Raw genomic sequence first — 19,332 nt, 5'->3', positions numbered from 1 at the left:
ATACCAGTATTCAAATTTAATGTAAGCAAGCACACAATGTTCTGTAGGTATCAAGAAAACGCCTTACCTCATTAATACTGACTTCAGCTTCTACATACTGCAGACCTTTCTGGATGATGGAAATCAAAGCAGCTGGTGGCACCAGAGCACCATTTATATTAGATTGGCTGATATGGCTCTCTATACCAAAGGTAAATGCTGAATGAGAAAACCCTAAAGACAAGGGGGAAACTATCAGAATTGATTTACTGACAACTCCATTTCTCAAAATATTGCAAGATCTTCTTGTTATAGAAACAAACAAATGTTATAGCAAAGATATAAAAGAGAAACCTTAAACACTCCAGTGGAAAGTCAATTAGAGGCATATTTCTTCTATTATATTTTATTTTACTGTGTAATCAATACAAACACTAATTTATACATAATATAGCAAATTTCAGTTACAATAGGTTTATATTTGCAACACACATGTGGGTAAGATAAAACTACCATTTAATATTCTATCTTTTCTATTTTCTGATATTTTTTCTTTTATTTTTGTCTCTTCTGTTTTGTTGATTTTCTTTTAAACACTATGGCTGTGTCTAGACTGGCATGATTTTCCGCAAGTGCTTTTAACGGAAAAGTTTTCCGTTAAAAGCATTTTCGGAACAGAGTGTCTAGATTGGCACGGAAAAGCACTTTTTGTGGAAAAGCTTCCGTGCCAATCCAGACGCGCTTTTCTGCAAAAAAGCTACGATCGCCATTTTTGCGATCGGGGCTTTTTTGCGGAAAACAAATCTGAGCTGTCTACACTGGCCCTTTTGCGCAAAAGGACTTTTGCCCGAACGGGAGTAGCATAGTATTTCCTCAAGAACACTGACAATCTTACATGAGATTGTCAGTGCTTTTGCGGAAATTCAAGCGGCCAATGTAGACAGCTGGCAAGTTTTTCCGGAAAAGCGGCTGATTTTCCGGAAAAAGTGGCCAGTCTAGACACAGCCTATTTATTTCCTCAGTAAAACTGATTACAAATTATCAGATTATAAACCAATTGACAGGCTCTGCTGAGATTCACCTATTATTTTTCTTTGTTCATAGATTTTTTTTATTACATACAAATAAGAATAAAACGTATATGTAGCAGAGAATTAAATTCATCCCACAATGCTTTGTGTGTGTGCTGGCATTTAAAATGACATACTTGCCACACACTGATTAAGAGTGGAAAATGCGTCACAATGTAACAGGGACATTGGAAATTAACCTGTTATTTATCTGCATTAGAGGCAGCAGCATGGGGTGGCAGCAGCCCATGTCCATAGGGTGGCAAAAGGCTCCCCTGCATGCTTTTCATTTAAAATTCAGACCAATGGGCTGGGACTGAGCAAGCCTACTGTTACAAACTTTAAATGCGGAGCACGCAGGAGGGTGGGGGATGTTGCGGTTAAGCAGGACCATTAACTGATAAGTGGTTAGTTGACTAGCCACTAGCATTCCTAGTATAAAGGGTTGATAAGTGACACTTATAAAAGTATGCAGATCATATTCAGCTCATTTTTACTGAAAATATGCTAAGATATGATTTGAAAAGCATAAGGACTTTGAGAAAAAATAAAAATCTGTGAAACCAAACCATCCAGATCAAATAATTATAGCAACGCAGTAACCAGCAAATAACCTTTTTAAAATTAATTTTGGAGTTTTCCTCCCCAGATCCATATAGTCACGTGAACAAGTGTTCAACAAGTACTCGACAATATAACAGAGAACAATGCTTCTACAGCATTGATTTTCTAAAAGAAGTGCCTTAACTAATAGCTAATAACCCAAAACTTTGTTTTCAAGAAGTTAGGAGATTACTAAAAGCAACAGAGCAAAACAAACTCAGATGCTGGGAAAAAAAAAAAAAGGGACCTTATATGTCAAATCCAAATCTCTGCACTGAGAGTTATTTAATTCAGTAATCCCTCACTACTAGTACAAATAGTGATTCTTTAGGCTTTTGTGGCCAATCTTTATGTACATCTTCCTCTCCATACCTTTAATGATCAGCAAGGGAAAGTTGCTCACCTGGTACAGTAACTGGAATTCTTCGAGATGGTTGTCCCAGTGGGTGCCCCACCTTGAGGTGTGCCAGCATCACTGCGTGTCAAGGTGGAGTACCCATGAGGACACTTCTCGAAGAAGAACTAAGCCATCTGATGTAGCAGAAGGGACCTTTGCTTACCATTAAATCATGCCTTTTCTAAACCAGGAATAGAACTGGGCGACTTTAACTCCCTGCATTACAACTGAATTTGGTATTTTAAATTGTTCGATATGAAATGGACATTAGATCCAAAGCAGTTGAACAGTATACATTGGACACTGCTGCTAAAACAAAAATTCAAGCAAATGTAAGTGACTTAGAAGCCTCGGTCCCATTTTCAAGAGGTTTTAAGCTTTTAGAAGCCCTAAATCAAACTGGCTTGCACTGAGATCAATGCAATTATCTCATTCACCAAACTGCCTAGGAATCTGTGAAAAATCCCACTTGGCACCTCTCTGCATCTCTAGGTGCCTAAACACCTTTGAAAACATTACTCTTAGTCACCAGACATTTTTGAAAATGTTACTGTTAGTCTTCTCAATTGCGAGGGGCTTAACTAAAAAACAGAAAGTTTAAATTCTCTGTCTCATGCTTGACATTATGCTGTCAGTCACACACACACTAGAGAAATACTATTAAGATTATCAGACCACAAATCCTGACGATGGATAGTAATCCAAAGGCAGTAAAATCACTCAAAATCAGGTTCAACCTATAAGTGCCTGTCATTGGAACTTAAAAATAGAATGCATGTACAGTAAAACTCCATTAGTCCAGCATCCAATGCTCTGGCACTTCTGATGGTCTGACACCATTGGGAACCCGGAAGTGCTGGGGCAGCCGGACAATTGGAGCTGCTCTGTGCCCAGCTCCACCGATTCAGCCGCTGCTGAAACTGACTAGAAGCTGAATCGGGGAAGCTGGGGGCAAAGCAGCTGGGGTGCTGCCAGGTTGGGCCTGCAGCGCCGAGGGGCGGCACTACCAGACCAACCCAGCAGCACCCCAGCAGCTCTGCCGCAGGCGTCCCCGATTTAGCCGCTGCTGAAACTGACCAACAGCGGCTGAATCGGGGACGCCTGGGACAGAGCTGGACTATCGGAAGGGGGGGCTATGAAGGGTCTGGGGTAGCATCCCCCCCACCTCACTCAGACCCCTCATAGCCCCCCCTTCTGATAGTCCAGCATATCGGATAATCCGACACCCCCTGGGTCCTAAAGGTGCCGGATTATCGGAAGTTTACTGTATTTAGCATACTAGAAAAATCTCCTTCCTTACATATTGCACTTGCCATCATTAATGGACCATGGAAAGTTGGTGCCTACTGATAAAGAGGATGACAGGTAGCCCATGAGCTTGTCTTATGGTCACAAAACCCTGGGGTTAGACAGCTTCTTGAAAATCATTTCTCTTTTCAAGCAAGTCCCCAAAGCTAGTACTCCTTTGAAGCAGAATGAGAAGAGACGCAGAAGTCATCTATTGGTAAAGGATGAAGCCAGAAGGGTCTTTTTTTTTTTTTTTAGCTTTTGCTTTAGAGTGCCATGCTGTAGGAAAGACAAAGTGGATGAGGTAGAATCTTTTACTAGACAAACATCTTTCCAATAAAAGATATTACCTCACACACCCTGCCTTGCTAATACCCTGAGGCCAACATAGCCTACCTTTCCTACAACAGTGTAGCTGTAGCTAAGAGAAAGAGACACAAAAAAATGCAATCAGAGATGTAAAAGGCACAAGAGATGGGTTACTAGCTTCCAACAGATGGGCTGAAAGAAACAGAACGAGAACTTATCCCAACCAGGGCATTCAGCAGGACAGTGAATGATTCTGCTGTAGCGTTTACTCTTTAGACAATACCATCACAAAAAGAAACCATACAGACACAGCTGGGTCCCAAATAACCATATTCTCCAAATATATTCAAACATGCTATTTGTTCTGACTGGTTTGAGGACTTTTAAAACATAGAAAACAGTGAGCACCATTAGAGGATTCCAACTATTTAAAGGGGTTATACATTTGTACTGTGTGCCACAGATGTCATAGTTCTAGATAGACACTAGGGATGTTAAGAGGCGGATAGTTAATTGAGAAGTCGATAGAATTTTTATCAACTACTCGATTAGTCGATCGCCAGCCCAGCTCAGTCCCGGCTTGTGCTGGGTGTGGAACCAAACCCTGCTGCAGCTCTGCAATTTAAAACACAGTAGGAGCCAAGGGTAAGATGCCTGGATCAGTCCAGGTCCAAGACCAAACCCCCCTGCAGCTCTGCAATTTAAAATGCATTAGGAGTTGGGGTGGAGGGGTAGGCTGCCTGGCTCCTACTGCCTTTTAAATTGCAGAGCGACAGCAGGGTTTGGTTCTGCACCTGGCACAAGCCAGGACTGAGCTGGACTGCCAGCCCAGCCAGCAGCAGCCCCTCTGCATGGGGGGTCCTAGCAGGAAGTTGGGATGTCCTGTGGATAGGAGCTGCTGCTGCAAAGCAGCCTCTGCACCACCCCCATCTCCCCTCTACTGCCTCTGATAGAAGCAACAGCAGGTGAGTGGGGGACAGTGCTGGGGGGAACCGGCTTGTAAGCCAGCTCCTCCCAGCACCAGCTCTTTCCATCCCCTCTCCGCTGCCTCTGATACAGAGGCAGCAAGGCGGTGGGGGATGCGAGTAGTCAACTCGACTACCCAATAAGCCTAGGCTTATCAGGAAGTTAACTAATTGACTACTCCCCTTACGTCCCTTATAGGTACAAATCGGGAAGAAAAAAACCCTCCTTCCTTTTATGTATGACAACAGCATCAGACTTTTACACTACCCTGCTATTCTCAAGAGCTAGGGGATTTCTGATAGACTTACACTAAGGAGCAAAGTCTCACAAGTGAGAACCCTATGCAGAAAGTGTCTTTAGAAAAGGGATTTATTTTAGAGATTCTAAAATACATCCTTGGTAAAAATCCAGTTATCCACATTTACAGTTTGACAAATCCTATGAGTCATTATTATCTCATTCACTGATTTTTCATTGTTTTAAAACAAAGCCATGTCATCTTGCTCCATTTTCATGCTTTGTCACGGAACTCAAGAACAACTCATAGGAGAATCTTTCGGAGGACTCCAGAATGGAAGTATACAATAATAAGAGTATTTTTTTGCAGCAGACATCTTCAAACTGTCCAGAACATGAATAATCATGGCCATCCAACATATCAAAGCTTCTTCTGAGCCAATGAGTTTACAGCGACCCAGCCAGCCCTTATTTTATTAGCTGAAACCTATCACATTTAAAATAGCTAAAATTGATTAAGTTGCAGAAGGCAACTTACCAGAGTCAAACCTTATGATTTACATGGATATAGAAAAAACACAACAACCTGGTTAAATTATGAATCCCAACAGCATAGATCTGACAAAGCCAGTTATAGATGAACGATTTCTTGACTACCAAAGGAACTAAGTAGCATTAACTTGATAATCATCGTGTACTCACCTGACTCTTGCAAGTATCTATATACCAGGAAGTTAACCTCATCACTGCTTATACTCATCTTTATTCCCACTTAAACCATGAGGTCACGACAAAGGATATAACCCTAAAAATAAAGCAAAGAACTGTAAGTCAGATAATCATTTTTAAACTCATGTCTGTTTTGACATACAATTTGTTGAGAAACAAGACACTTCTTCAGAATGTTGGAAATGCTAATTTTATTTCACCATTTCCACCATTAGAATGTGCAAATTTCCACCTTCAAAATGTCATTTATCTCACCTCATTGTAAAAGATCACTCTTAAAAATCAAGCCAAATCTACAATTGATATAAACTGGCATAATTTGATGGCACAGTGTCAATTAACAGGAGCCAAAAGATTGGCCTCATTAAAAAAACATAGGTAATGCAAATCACATTATTAAACTAGACTTTATCTATCATTATTTGAACTTCTTTCCACTTCGACAATGAAAATAGAAACTTGCTTTAACATTTGTTTCTAATCAATTTCATTCTCAGGTTCTCAAACCACAGAACAATGCTGTATTGTATAGGCTGCAGAGATATATTTATTTAGGAAAAAACGTATTTCCATTACAATAAAGAGAATATAAATATGGGGCCAATTTTGACCTAACAGCATTCCTTTTAATAAAGTCTTTATCTCCTTTTAATCAGCATTTGAATACATATTTCATTTTTTTATTTGACATCTGCACAGTAAAAATGATTCTTGGTAGCATTTAGAAACAAAAGGAATCTCCAACTATGTAGTTTCTGACAGAAATTTCAGCAATATTTTGCTGGATGTGTATATAAGCATTTAATCCAATCAACTATGAGAAATAATTTCTTAATATTATAACATATTTAATACACTAGCCTTAGCCTATGAAGACCTAGATTAAATTGCTATTTTAGGTGACAGTAAAAATGTCTCATTTTAGATTCTCAGTATGGATTGAACCTCTCTAATCTGGCACTCTCTGGTCTAGCAACATCCATGGTCCAGCATGATTTTGCTTAGCCAGATGTCTCATTATCATGGGTGTGGCCACATTTCCCATGGTCCCATACAATTTGTTTACAGGCACCAATCCTGGCTCTCACTGTTCTGTGCTGTTAATTACCTCTAATTTACACCTAAATGTTTTCTAAGAGCCTAATAAGCAATGAAGGTGTTGGTAATGCTGCTAGAAAATATTGACCTCCCATGGTCCTGCAAATTCTCTGGTTCAGCACCGGTCAGGTCCCATGGATGCTGAACTAGAGAGGTCCAACTGTAATAATCAAACTACGACACAGGTTGGTATGACAAAGAACTGTGATAGCAAAAGTGTAGCAAGTCAAAATGTTTATAAAGCTGAGAAAACTCTTCTCAAGGCCTGGCCAAATTTTAGGTTCCCCTAAGTTATCCTAGTCCCAAACTTTAAGTCTTAAATTCATACTAGAAGGAGAGTGACAATATGGAGGAATAGCACAAGTCTTATAGAAGGTTAAACTGTACACGCTATGTTATTCCTTTCTACTATGAAACCAAAACCGTTAGCCCCCATTACGATGCAGAATCTACCAGACTCGAGCTTGCTAATAGCTCTGCTCTTCCTCTCTGTCCCCAGGTATGGTGCAAGTGTAAACATTCAGCTCAATAAATTAAGAGACAGTGAAAAAAGTAAAAAATTAAAACATGAGACCACCCGTCTCCATGATTTTGCAACAAGAGCTCATCTTTTTCTTATTATCCTGGTGCCACAAACATAAAAGGGAAGAGTAGAGAATAGGCCTTCTTGGATTGTCCATAATGAATACCACTACACAAAACAGGAATAAAATCTGTTGGCTTCCTCATTTAGCTCCTGCTGTAACTTGCATGATGACTGTATGGTCATTTGATGCTAAGGGTCAAGGAGGGAGAACTAAAAGGCAGCATTAGTGATAAAAAAATAAGTCAACAGAAAACAAGAACAAAACATAAGAAATGTGTAAGATCAGGGTCACTAGACAGCTGTAATTTAAAAGCCTTTATAGTCTTCTAAAATTTTCTTTTTTGTTAAAGTGAGAAAGAGGTCAAATTGCAATTTCTATGCTACCTGAATCTTATCTTTTTCCTCTGAAGGCATAACAATGCTTACAACTGCTAGTTAAAAGGTCCCAAGGTCCAGATTTTAAAAGTATGTTGATAACACTTTTCTTAGAAATAATACATGACATGCTTAGGATAGTAACTTATTTTTAAGTCACAAACATGCTGATAACAAAAAGAAAAAAGTGGGCAGTTTTTCTTGATAAACCCACAGACTAAAAGTAATATAGTTAATCACTTCTGGAGTTGATACATTTCTGAAGAGCTGTCCTGCTGCATACTTAGACATTTTGCTTTTGCAAAATACTAGAACGAATGTGCAAATTCTATAATTTCCATAATCATTTGGAATTTTAAAATTAGTTTAAATATAATTTTAAGGCTCATGTTGCAAAATGTAGAGAATATGTCCTTTTCAAATATGTTGTATGTATCAGCAACTCCGCCTAGTATAAAAAACATCATCAAATACTAGACCTATTTAGACAAGACTGTTCCGTTGTCAAACATTGTACATTACAGTATATTATTACATGAAAGCACTATCTAAAAAAAGAGGAGTTGCACAGAGAAGAAACAATACCCCTCTATAAAAAAAAAAAACAGTTGAGTTTTAGGTGCCAATGTGGAAGCCTCCTTATATTGGCACACACCCTGCAGAAATTCATACCACCACCACTCACTTGGTACTCCTACTACTATTATGCATTTTTCAGATTTCAATTGCCTCATAAAAAAAATAACAGATAATCAATATGGAGAAATCAGATGTGAATACAAATATTTAATATTTAGCAAATAAATAGCATTAGTACTACCGAGTAGCCTAGCTATTCAAAGCAGCGCTGCAAAACTGTGATACAAACATACCAGCCACCTGTTCTTTACCCTGATAATTGAACATAGGAAAAACTAATATTTTATTCATCTGTCAAAAGTGTTATTCACCTTAGGCAAGTAAGCTAGTAACATTCTGCAAAGCTGGTTCAAAGTGTACTCCTGCAAGATGTTCAGTGAAGTAAGAAGAAATAACTGGCATTTGTCCCACATGAAAACAGGTTTTAGATCTCATTGCCAAAAGGTGGTAGAGTGTAACACAAACTTTTGAAATACCGAACACTGCTTGAAAAATAAGGAAACATGTTAAATAAGCATCCAATCTGGCCAATGACGACATTAAAAGATTAGAGAGTTATTAGAGGGAAAAGACTGCATACATTTTCACATTCTTTCAGAGTCTGGGTTTTAGCGATTTTCTACAGTCCTTGTTTAAAATTGCTGCTAACCCCAACCAATGTACGTCACCTTTCATCCCAAGGGATCCCAACTTGTACAGCACAAACCATTTCACTACTGAATTACTCTGACTTCTATCTAGGTAGAGAATAGAGAATCATAGCCAGGTAAAGAATCACCCCAGATTCTGCTATACAGCAAAGGGAAAAGAGGAAGTTTGGCACAAACTTCTGACAGAATTAAAAGTGAAATTCAATGCAGGTGAAAACGTGCAAGTCAGAACAGAAGGTAATCAAAAAGCCACTAAAAACCTGTCCTTTTGACAAACTTCTACTTCATGAAAGTTCCATGAGACCATAAAGGATGGATTCTGGTTCCAGCTGTGGACAATTCTCACTGGAGTATTAGCAGAAAGCCTCAGCACACAGGAATCTCCAGGAGGAGGGCCAACACATCTTGCTCTACATTGGCCCTTTTTCAAGCTCCCTGACATGGAGGTGGCATGGCAGAAGCAGGCCCACTGAGGGGAGGGGGAAGCAGACAAAAGGGACAATTGCACTGGGGCCCAGTGATTTACAAAAGGTCCAGGGCTCTTGGCTGCTGATTCTACGTCAGAGGATGGAATCTGAGGGCCCTTAAATCATTACCGAATCCTGAGCAGCACTAATGGCTGACAGGGGGAGGCAAGTCCCCAACCCCACCCATTCTTCCCTAGGCCCCGCTCTTTCACAGAGCCAGCTCCCTCCCCCACCTTGCTCAGGGGCCCAGCAATTCTTGAACTCCAGCAGTGTGCATGCATTGGAATGGCCTGGGGAGCTGGTACAACCACACACAGGTTCTATCAGCCTTGAGGCACAGCAGGGGTTGAAATCTTGTCAGTTAACAACTGAATCCAAAGCAGCCCACAATATTAATAAATCATAAGTGCTCAACTCAGCACAGACATTCCATCACTTTCTCCTGGAACATACAGAGCTATACCAGATTTCGGCCAAGGAAAAATAATAATATTAGGAATAAAAAACATTAAATTAGCTAACCACAAATTGATTGAATTTGTTCTTCCCAGAATTAGAACAAGGCACAAAATGGTGGTGTTTTATTTTGGGGAGAGGGAGCACAGCATTCACAAAGACAGTATATAGCGAGAGAAAAGGAGACAGAGAATGAGAATTAAAAAGAGTAAAGAACAGAAAAAAACCCATAAAAGTTACTGTCCATAAACCAGTTAATTTAATTTATTAACACTCCCTTATTTCCTTTGTATATTCTAAAGAAATGAGATGTCTAGTACTTTTCAGCACTTGAAATTATATTAATATTGCTCTTTACTCTGGATTCAATTAAATAACTGGGAAGAGATGGAAAAAACTCATTATTTATTCATTCATTCACACAAAATCCTGTGGCAGATGAAGGCCTTATCAGTCTATAAACCCTCAGCTTAATTTGAAAACTGTCCATTGAAAATATTTTTTCAAATGTTGGCAGATACATATTGACCCGACAGCAGAGAGGCCTCTTGACATTCTAAAAATGTAATAACAGTCTAGCTCTGACAACATTAATCAAAACACAGAAAATTTTCCTCAAATCCACAATTTTTCTATGATCTTTATAGAGTTCTATGCTGATACAAAATTGGTATTAGCTTCCATATTAGGGATTTAATAGGATACAATAAGCAAGAACGTATAGGTTAATGCTATCACCTATATGCATTCCTCCAGTCCCCCAGCCAGTAATATTTTTAGCGTGCTGGCCAACAGCCAGGCTCAGTCCTGGCTTGCACTGGGTCCAGGACCTACCTCTACTGCGGCTCTGCATTAAAATATATTAGGAGCCAGGCAGGCAGGCAGCTTGGCTCAGTTCCAACTTGCGCCAGGTCCGGGAGCTCAGGCTGCCACCTCACACTGCTGCCTCTGTATCAGAGGCAGCAGCGCAGGACAGCAGGCAGCCAGTCTGTTAGGGGAACTGGTTTTTAAACTGGTTACCCTCGCAGACCAGCTCCTGCTTGGCACCCCACGCAGCTGCCTTGGATACAAATGCAGCAGAACAGAGTGGCAGGGGACTGCTCGGGAGTGGGACCAGAGTGCACTGGCTGCTGGCCTCATCCTTGAGGACTTCAGAATAGTCAAGAGATAAGAATTCGTAAGGTTAATTGGCTATTCAACTAACCGATATTTAACACCCCTAATCCATATCTGCAAAATTGAGCTGTGGATATCCGCATCCACATCCACAGATGCAGATACACGTGGATACAAAGCAGATATCCACAGATTTGCAAGGCTCTAGATATTTGGAAACCATTGCAATTTTTTCAATAAAACCTAAAAATCCCATTTTCAAAAGTGATAAAAGTAGAATCCTAGATCATATTAAATCAATGCATAAGCCACTATTAAAAATGAGACTTACAAGAACAGAGCTATCTATGATTGCTATGAAATTTAGTAATATATGAAAAATATTATCTATTCCAAAAAGTAGTATTTTTCTAAGCCAAAGATGAATGGATTGAGGTTCCTCGTCCCATCCCGAAGAGAAACCACCAGCCCTGAATTTCCCTCCAGGATCTCCTGTTCCCTTTTCCAAAAGGATCACACACACTCAATTTATATCCTGGATAGAATAAATGAGGGGCACTTAACACAATGAATGAAATATCAGCAACTTTATGCAGGGTTCTAACAACTGCCAAGTAGGTGCGACAATAGCAGAGCCCTGGATCCCGAAATACAAAGTATTTCTCAAAATGCAGCAAAGGCATTACAGGTTGAACCACTCTAATCCAGCACCCTCGGGACCTGATCCATGCCGAATCACAGAAATTGCTGAACCTCTGGAGGTCAAGATGGTAACCCTGCAAGACAAACAGTTCCATTGCTTACTGGGCTCGTAGAAGACATTTACGGGTAAATTAGAGCTAAATAACAGCACAGAACACTGAGAGTCAGGACTAGTGGTTGTAAACAAACTTAATGAGAACGTGGGAAACTAGGCTATGATAAGTGGACATCTGACTAATTAAAGTACCAGATTAGAAAGGTTCAAACTACATTTCATACTGGTAGGTATAGACTGTACCACACAAGGGCCTACACAATACTCTGGGTGCCTTTGAAAAATATACATCAACAGACTGCATTTATCCACATATAATGGTACCAAGACCCCAACATGAATATCCCCCAAATATATTAAATCCCTCCAACAAAGGCTCACACAAGTCAGATTTTTTCTACCAATTTTACAAGAAACCCTGGAAAATAACTTTGATTTTGTTTTTAAGCACACACACACATACAAAAATGGAATCACAATTTTTGTTTTAGATTCTTACAATTTTCACGGCTATGCTCTTTAAAATAAAACCAACTAACTTAATTAATCTCACAAGGTTCATAGATTTGGTTTATTCATAAATTCCAAAGCCATAATAGACCCCTGGGATCATCCATTTGTACCTCCTGTTATTACAAAAGCAAAATAATTTCTACATAATTTATTTTTAAAATACAGCACCTTTTTTTAAATAAATCTTGATTTAAAAATTGTCAGTGATGGAGAATCCATCACTACCTTTCCTAAATTGTTCCAACGACATTAAATTGTTTAGCTAGATAAGCACTGAGAAATGAAGCTGCTTACTCATACAACCTTTTGGAATGTTTTATTTCTACCCCCCTCCATGATTTATGTAACACAATGGTAGAGGGATTTCTCCAGAAATACACCATTTCTTCAAAGATTATTCTTCACAGTATTTTTCAGATTAATTTTAAGGATCCATAAGTTCTAGAACCACATCTGCTAGACACTGGTAACTACATATCAGGAAAGCAGTACAACTTGGCTGTTAAGGGCCCTGGGCATCAATACAGAGACTGGTAAGGCATCATCAAGGAAGGTAGAGGAGCCTTGGGAACAGTGTTTCCTGTACGCTATGTGCTTGTGCAGCCACTCAGCAGACATTCAAATGCTGCTCAGGCAATTAGCAGCGTGTCCACAGCTATAGTTTTTTGTTTGTTTGTACTGATGGTGCAAAGTTGCCGATGTCTCAGTGAATATAAAATGTATTCTGCATATGGATAACAAAATCCACGTTTGGATGAAATAAATTAGAAGTATCATTGCTGGGAGTAGTGATGTTTCACCTTTAAATAAATAGATTCAGGCTTGGTGTAGGTTCAGGGAGAGATTGTGGCTGATGTGGTCCCCACATTCTTAGTAAACTCCAAACTAAAAGTATTTTGGATTTTTAGTTTCAGTGTTAAGTTCCAACTTCAGAGATAACTTTCATGGGCAAATGACAGAACTCCAGAACACAAGAATACATACATTCTTTGCTATAACACTGAATTTTACTGCTATTAAAAAAGTGCCCTTGCTCAAAATCTAAAACCACAACACACACACAAAAAAAGCTTTACAAAATGCTTATATCCTCTATATTTATATCCTCTATATTTAAGCTTACCTGCAAGATTATGTCTGAAATATATAGTTTCTTATGGTAAAGTGCTGTCCTCACTCAAGGAGAAAAGTTTATTGTGGATGTATTTATCAGATCAGTTTAAATTATAATTGGCATTTTTCCATTTTCTTAAAAGTCTTAAATGTTGCCTCTTCTTTGACTGTATTATTGACTTACTACCCTCAAAAGTCCTGTTTGTTCTTCCACATTTTTACTTAAGAGACTTTTTCCTACCATCTGACATAGTATAAACTGTCCCTGTTAGGATTCTTCTGGTTTTTAGGGAGTTACTCTAACCTTCTGAGTTTAAAGGAAAACATTTTTAAAGTCTTGGCAAAAAAAAACTGGTAATGCTCACACTGTTCGAACTTAAAAAGTACCGTTATTTCTGAATTTATTTATCTCTGTTAACTGCTAAAATATTCTTTAAAAATATTTTTTTGCTTTCAAAAGTCAAGATGTCAGATATGAAAACTAATTTCCCTGTAACTCTACCAACCGTATATAATTGATCAGAAGCCGAATTTTTTTGGTAAAAAAAAAAAAAAAATCACACCGTGAAAGGGAGGTATTGGCTTATGATTGGGGTATCGTGCTTCATGTTTTTTCCACTGAGGAGAGGGGTCGACAAACTTCAATTCCCAGGCAAGCAAGGCAAACCGCTGGTGCACCAAGACCTTTTATGTATCTGAAGCATCTTCAGGCATGGAGCCTGTCAGCTCCCAGCAGCTGCTATTTGCTACTATGGGTCAATGGGAGCAGTGGGAAGTAGCTGCCAGCACGTCCTTTGGCCTGCGCTGCTTCCTCAGTTCTCGTTGGCTGGCAACAGTGAACAGCAGTGAATGGGAGCTGAAAAGCTCCATGCCTACAGCTAGCACGTCCCTCAGCCCACCCTTCCCCACCTCTAATATCATTAACTCACAGGCATTCACCTTCCTCCTTCCCCCCCCCCCCCCCCCCCGCATCCCCCTTCTGTTCTGAAATGTGATTTGTCCTTTTCATATGTGTTCTTTTTTTTTTTTAATTGTGTCCTTTGGTATATATGGTTGTGACTATTTTCTTCCACTATTTGATCTGAGGAAGCTCATCATCTAATAAACCATCTTGTTAGTCTTTAAAGTGCTACATAGTCCTGTATTTTGCCTCAGCCCACGCTACTTCCTGCAGCTCCCACTGGCTAAGAACAGCAGCCAATGGGAGCTGCGGGAAGCAGCGCAGGCTGAGGGACATTCTGACTACAGGTACAGAGCCTCTCAGCTCCCATTCGCTGAAACAGCAAACATAAGCCAATGGGGGAGCTTCATGCCTGCAGTCAGAACATTCCTCAGTCCACACTGATGCTGACAAGGTGAGCCTGGAAGTTTGTACACTGCCAATATAGTCGGCTTACAAATGGGTCATTGACTTCTCAACTTTTTTTTCTGTATGTTTGGGGGATCAGCTTATGAATGAACGGGCTTATGTTTGATTATATATGGTAATTCTTAATTGTGTCCCATATGCTTTGGTTGTATTCCTCCCAGCAGTCCAGAACACAAGCTGCTTTTCACATCTTCATCTTTTATCTCTAATGTTTTGGTCTCTTCCTTTGAAATCACTATAATACAATTCTATTTTCAAATAGGGAAATAATTTTCTTTTTCCCTGGTCTGACTTTTTTCCTTTGCTCAATCAGTAAATATTTGCATTGTACACTTCAGCTTTACTGATCTAATTTATAGCAGCAGTCTCCATCTTTCCATGCCAATTTGAGTGTACAGAGCACACAGTGTGACACAACCAGTTTGGAATTTCCTAAAGAAAGAAAATTACAACCCTAAAAGAAAACCGAGCTCAAATGATAGCCAGATACTCACAAGCTTCAAATCTGGGCATTAAGCCCCAAGCAACACCTACCATAGTTCTGTTATAATGTAAGGAATAGATAAGGTCTACCGTATTTTCTGGCGTATAACGCGACTTTTTACACTAAAAAACATCCCCCAAAAATCGGGGGTCGTGTTATACGCCGGGCATAGAACGTACCTGGTCCCCGACACGGTGCTTGGGGCTGGCCCCGGGCACATGGCGCATGGTGAGCGCCGGCGGGGGGGGGAGGGGGAGAGGGGAGTGCCGTCCCCGGGCGCGCGGCTCTTGGCGGGGGGAGCGCCGGCCCCGGGCGCGCGGCAATTGGCGGGGGGAGCGCCGACCCCGGGCGCGCGGCACTTGGCGGGGGGAGCGCCGGCCCTAGGCGCGCGGCTATGGGGGGGGGCCGCCCCCGGGCGTGCAAGTGTCCCCGCCCCCTGGCGCCTGGCAGGTGAACGGCCACGCCCCCTGGCACCCGGCAGGGGGACAGCCACGTTCTGTAAGTGGGTGGTAGAAAAGACCCCATCATGGCTCCAACAAGAAGGAGGAAATTTGAAGCCAGTTTCAAGCTGAAAGCTGTAAAGTTTGCCAAGGAACATAATAACTGTGCTGCTGCAAGTCAATATGGAGTAACAGAAAAGATGGTCCGAGACTGGAAAGCAAATGAAGATGCATTAAAGAGTATGCCAAGTAGTAAGTGTGCATTAAGAAGAGGCACCCCACATTGGTCAGAACTTGAAAAGCACGTAGCAGACATGGTGCATGAGCATCGTCAAAATAGTTATGTAGTGACACGAAACAAAATACGTATGTTTGCACTTCAGTGGGGCAAATCTAACCCAGATCACAGCAAAGGATTTAAGGCCACTGTATCCTGGTGTACTAGGTTCATGGAAAGGCATAATCTGGTACTGAGGCAAAAGACCAAAATTGCACAAAAACTACCTGCAGATCTCGATGGAAAAGTAAGTCTTTTCCATCGATATGTAATACAACAGCGCAAGAAACATGGCTATGCGTTAAGTCAGATTGGAAATATGGATGAAACTAGTATGAATTTTGATATGGTTGGAAATAAAACTGTTAATCCAAAAGGTGCAAAAACAGTGTTAATTAAAACAACAGGACATGAGAAGTCCAGTTTTACAGTGGTACTAGCATGTACAGCTGATGGTGCCAAACTAAGACCAATGATTATTTTTAAAAGAAAAACAATGCCGAAAATCAAGTTCCCTGTTGGAGTTTTTGTACATGTGAATGAAAAAGGCTGGATGGATGAAGAAGGGGTAAAGCTATGGCTTGATAATGTATGGAATAGGCGACCAGGTGGACTTCGTCAAGAACGTAGCCTACTGGTGTGGGATATGTTCAGGGCTCATTTAACTACCAGCACAAAGAAAAGGCTGGCAAGAATAAACACAGATGCGGCAGTTATTCCTGCAGGATTGACATCATTGGTACAGCCACTGGATGTGTGCCTAAACAAGTCATTTAAAGATCGCATTCGAGAACAGTGGAATGAGTGGATGGTTGGCGGCGAAAAGTCATTCACAAAAGGAGGAACCATGCGTGCGCCACAATTGGATGTTTTGTGTAACTTTGTTATAAAAGCCTGGAATGATATTGGTGCAGAAACAGTAATCAAGTCTTTCAAGAAGTGTGGCATATCTAATTCTTTGGATGGTATGGAGGACGACTTCTTGTGGCAAGATGAAGGGGAAGCCAAAGCTGAAGCCACACCATCTGATTCGGAATTAGATCCATATGATGACTGTCTTACAAATATACCACAAGATGTCATTGATGAACTTATGATGTCAGAGGATGAACATGATGAGGATTTTGAAGGATTTTAAGTACCTGCAAGTCAAAACCATTTTAATTAAAATTATTTAAATCAAATCTGATGTTATTAAATGGTGTTGCCTCAGAAGGGGGGGGGGGTTAGTCTTATACGGCGAGTATAGGCCAAAACCTATGTTTCAACTGGAAAATTAGGGGGTCGTCTTATACGCCCAGTCATCTTATACGCCGGAAAATACGGTATTTCTTGTTTTTGTCTCGAGTGAAGCAGTATTTAACTATTGGACCATGAATATTTTCCCCAAATTCATGTGCTATGTGATACAGTAGAGAGTGGCTCCTTACATATTATGATAAAGAGACATGTTACAATATATTCAGAAATTATGAGTCAAGCAAGTCTAGCAGCTCCATAGTTTGTTAGAGAAGTAAAATACTGGCTACCACAGATAACACAAATTATATAGTGAAAAAAGGAATTAATTTTTCTCCATTGTATAGCTTCAGTGACTGTCACTTATTTTAAATCAAGGAGAATATTCGTTTCTGGAAACAATTCTTGAGACATCTTTAATGTAGAAAATCATTATTTAAAAATGTCTAAGTCACAGTTAATGCTGATCTTCTATACCAACCCACATTTGTTTAAAAGATGATTTATTAGATCGATTTTCCAGCATCTAGGCGTAACTGTGAAGTTCATTAACCCTGACATTTTTATGACTCTTTAAATTTATGAAATTCTTTTGGCAACGGGATAAACATTTTGTGTGTGTGTTTTGTTTGGGGGGGGGGGGGTTATAGTTAAGTAACATCTTAAATATATGCAAATGAAATACTTTAGTAGAGCCTTTTTATTAAGAATTCCTTCTAGTTCAATATAAATTGGTATATTTCAAATGCAAGTCATTTAATGACAAAATGTGTCTATTAACTACTTCATACAAATACAGGATTTGTTTGCACGGTCTTTAATATCTGTAGACTACAGCACTAAAATACAGTTTTATGTACTTTATATTTAGGTACTTATTTAAAATAGTTTATCTGAGTTATGACTTAACAGGATACTGTTCTATGTGAAGTCAGCATAGTCCCCAAGACTACCAAGCTACCATTATAAGTTATGAAGGGATCTGTTTTATGTGCAACCAACTTACTATGGAATATTTCACTGGAACATTAAACAGTCAAGCAACAGCTCTTGCATATATTTCTATGGAATTGTTAGCCAGCATAGCTGGAAGGTTAAACAACGCTATTTTCAGTATTTTTAAAGTGTACTTCTTGCTGACTGTGGCTTTTGCAAATATATACGTACATAGAGTTCACAACAGAAATATTTAAACTTCAAATATTACATGTTATATTTAAACTAGGGCTTTATAGAATTTACATTCTTGTTATTCTATGACAGACAATAAACCATATCAATTGTTCAGACCTGACTGATAAATGGGTTTACTCTCCTAATTTCCCTAATTTGGCAATTGTCATTTGCCTATTCTAAAACAACACTATACCATGATTTAAAAAACCAAACAAACAAACCAACTTGAATTGTTTAGCAAGACATAAAAGTAAATTCCCTTTCAGACTCATGCAGTAAGAATGGCAATCACATGGCTTTTAACAAGGACATGACTTTTAATACAATCTTTTCTAAAGGATCAGTTAAACCTTTAAAGGATAATTTTTGGCAGCTCCATGAAGATTGACACATGCCAGTAAATTTAGAGTCTAGTGGAAAACACCTTGGTGGGTGTTTTCTGACTATTCTACTGCTCCCCCCCCCCCCCCCCAAGAAAACCCCATGAGAATACACTCTTACACATCTCTGATGGAACCAAGAAAAGACATTTTAGCAGAGGGCCTAAAAGTCAAGGGTCTTTATTAATGAACCCCCAACCCTAAGGCAACATTCCTTCTAATCTTTTCCACCCATGTGCAGATTTTTTTTCATTCATGTGCAGAATTTGTTATGTGCATCACCAGCAGAAACCTAGCTGTGGACACTTTGCTAATCATCTGGGTAGGATTTAAATTTCTCCTGTGACACCACCCAAGCACACAGCTTACAGGGAACACTGTCCCAAAGTCTAAGTGAATTGTCTAGCAGTAACTATAACCATTACATAAACTTCCTAAGTAAAGGAAACTTTTAAAAAAAAGAGTCAACTTTAACATCCTGAAATAATTAGGTTGTCCATAAAGAAATAATTGGGAGTCCACAAAGAAATTTAAAAAAAAATAAGAAATTCTCCTTGGCCATAATCCTGTGCCAATGCAGTAGTTTTATATACAGAGAGAAAGAGAGAGAGAGACCCCGG

General features: G+C 39.7%; 1 protein-coding gene across 12 annotated transcripts in view; it reads right to left on the bottom strand.

The window, feature by feature from the left end:
* TBL1XR1 (TBL1X/Y related 1) overlaps positions 1 to 19,332 on the bottom strand; it is a 216,194-nt gene that overhangs the window by 29,232 nt on the left and 167,630 nt on the right. For 7 of the 12 annotated variants that reach the window (XM_075938010.2, XM_075938009.2, XM_075938008.2 and 4 more), the window contains 2 exons: positions 5,551 to 5,653; positions 68 to 213 (listed from right to left, as the gene is read on the bottom strand). In XM_075938010.2, the coding sequence (XP_075794125.1) occupies positions 68 to 213; positions 5,551 to 5,608 (204 nt within the window). In that variant the 5' untranslated portion in view covers positions 5,609 to 5,653. Of the gene's footprint in view, positions 1 to 67; positions 214 to 5,550; positions 5,654 to 8,586; positions 11,741 to 19,332 lie in introns of those variants that run through there. The other 5 variants (XM_089780748.1, XM_075938007.2, XM_075938005.2 and 2 more) reach the window with 2 other exon arrangements.

Source organism: Pelodiscus sinensis, chromosome 10 (genome assembly GCF_052426305.1).
Source record: "Pelodiscus sinensis isolate ZL-2025 chromosome 10, ASM5242630v1, whole genome shotgun sequence".
Classification (NCBI taxonomy): Eukaryota; Metazoa; Chordata; order Testudines; family Trionychidae; genus Pelodiscus; species Pelodiscus sinensis.
The sequence above is the reverse complement of the archived record's forward strand: the minus strand, read 5'-3'. Positions and strand labels throughout refer to the sequence as shown.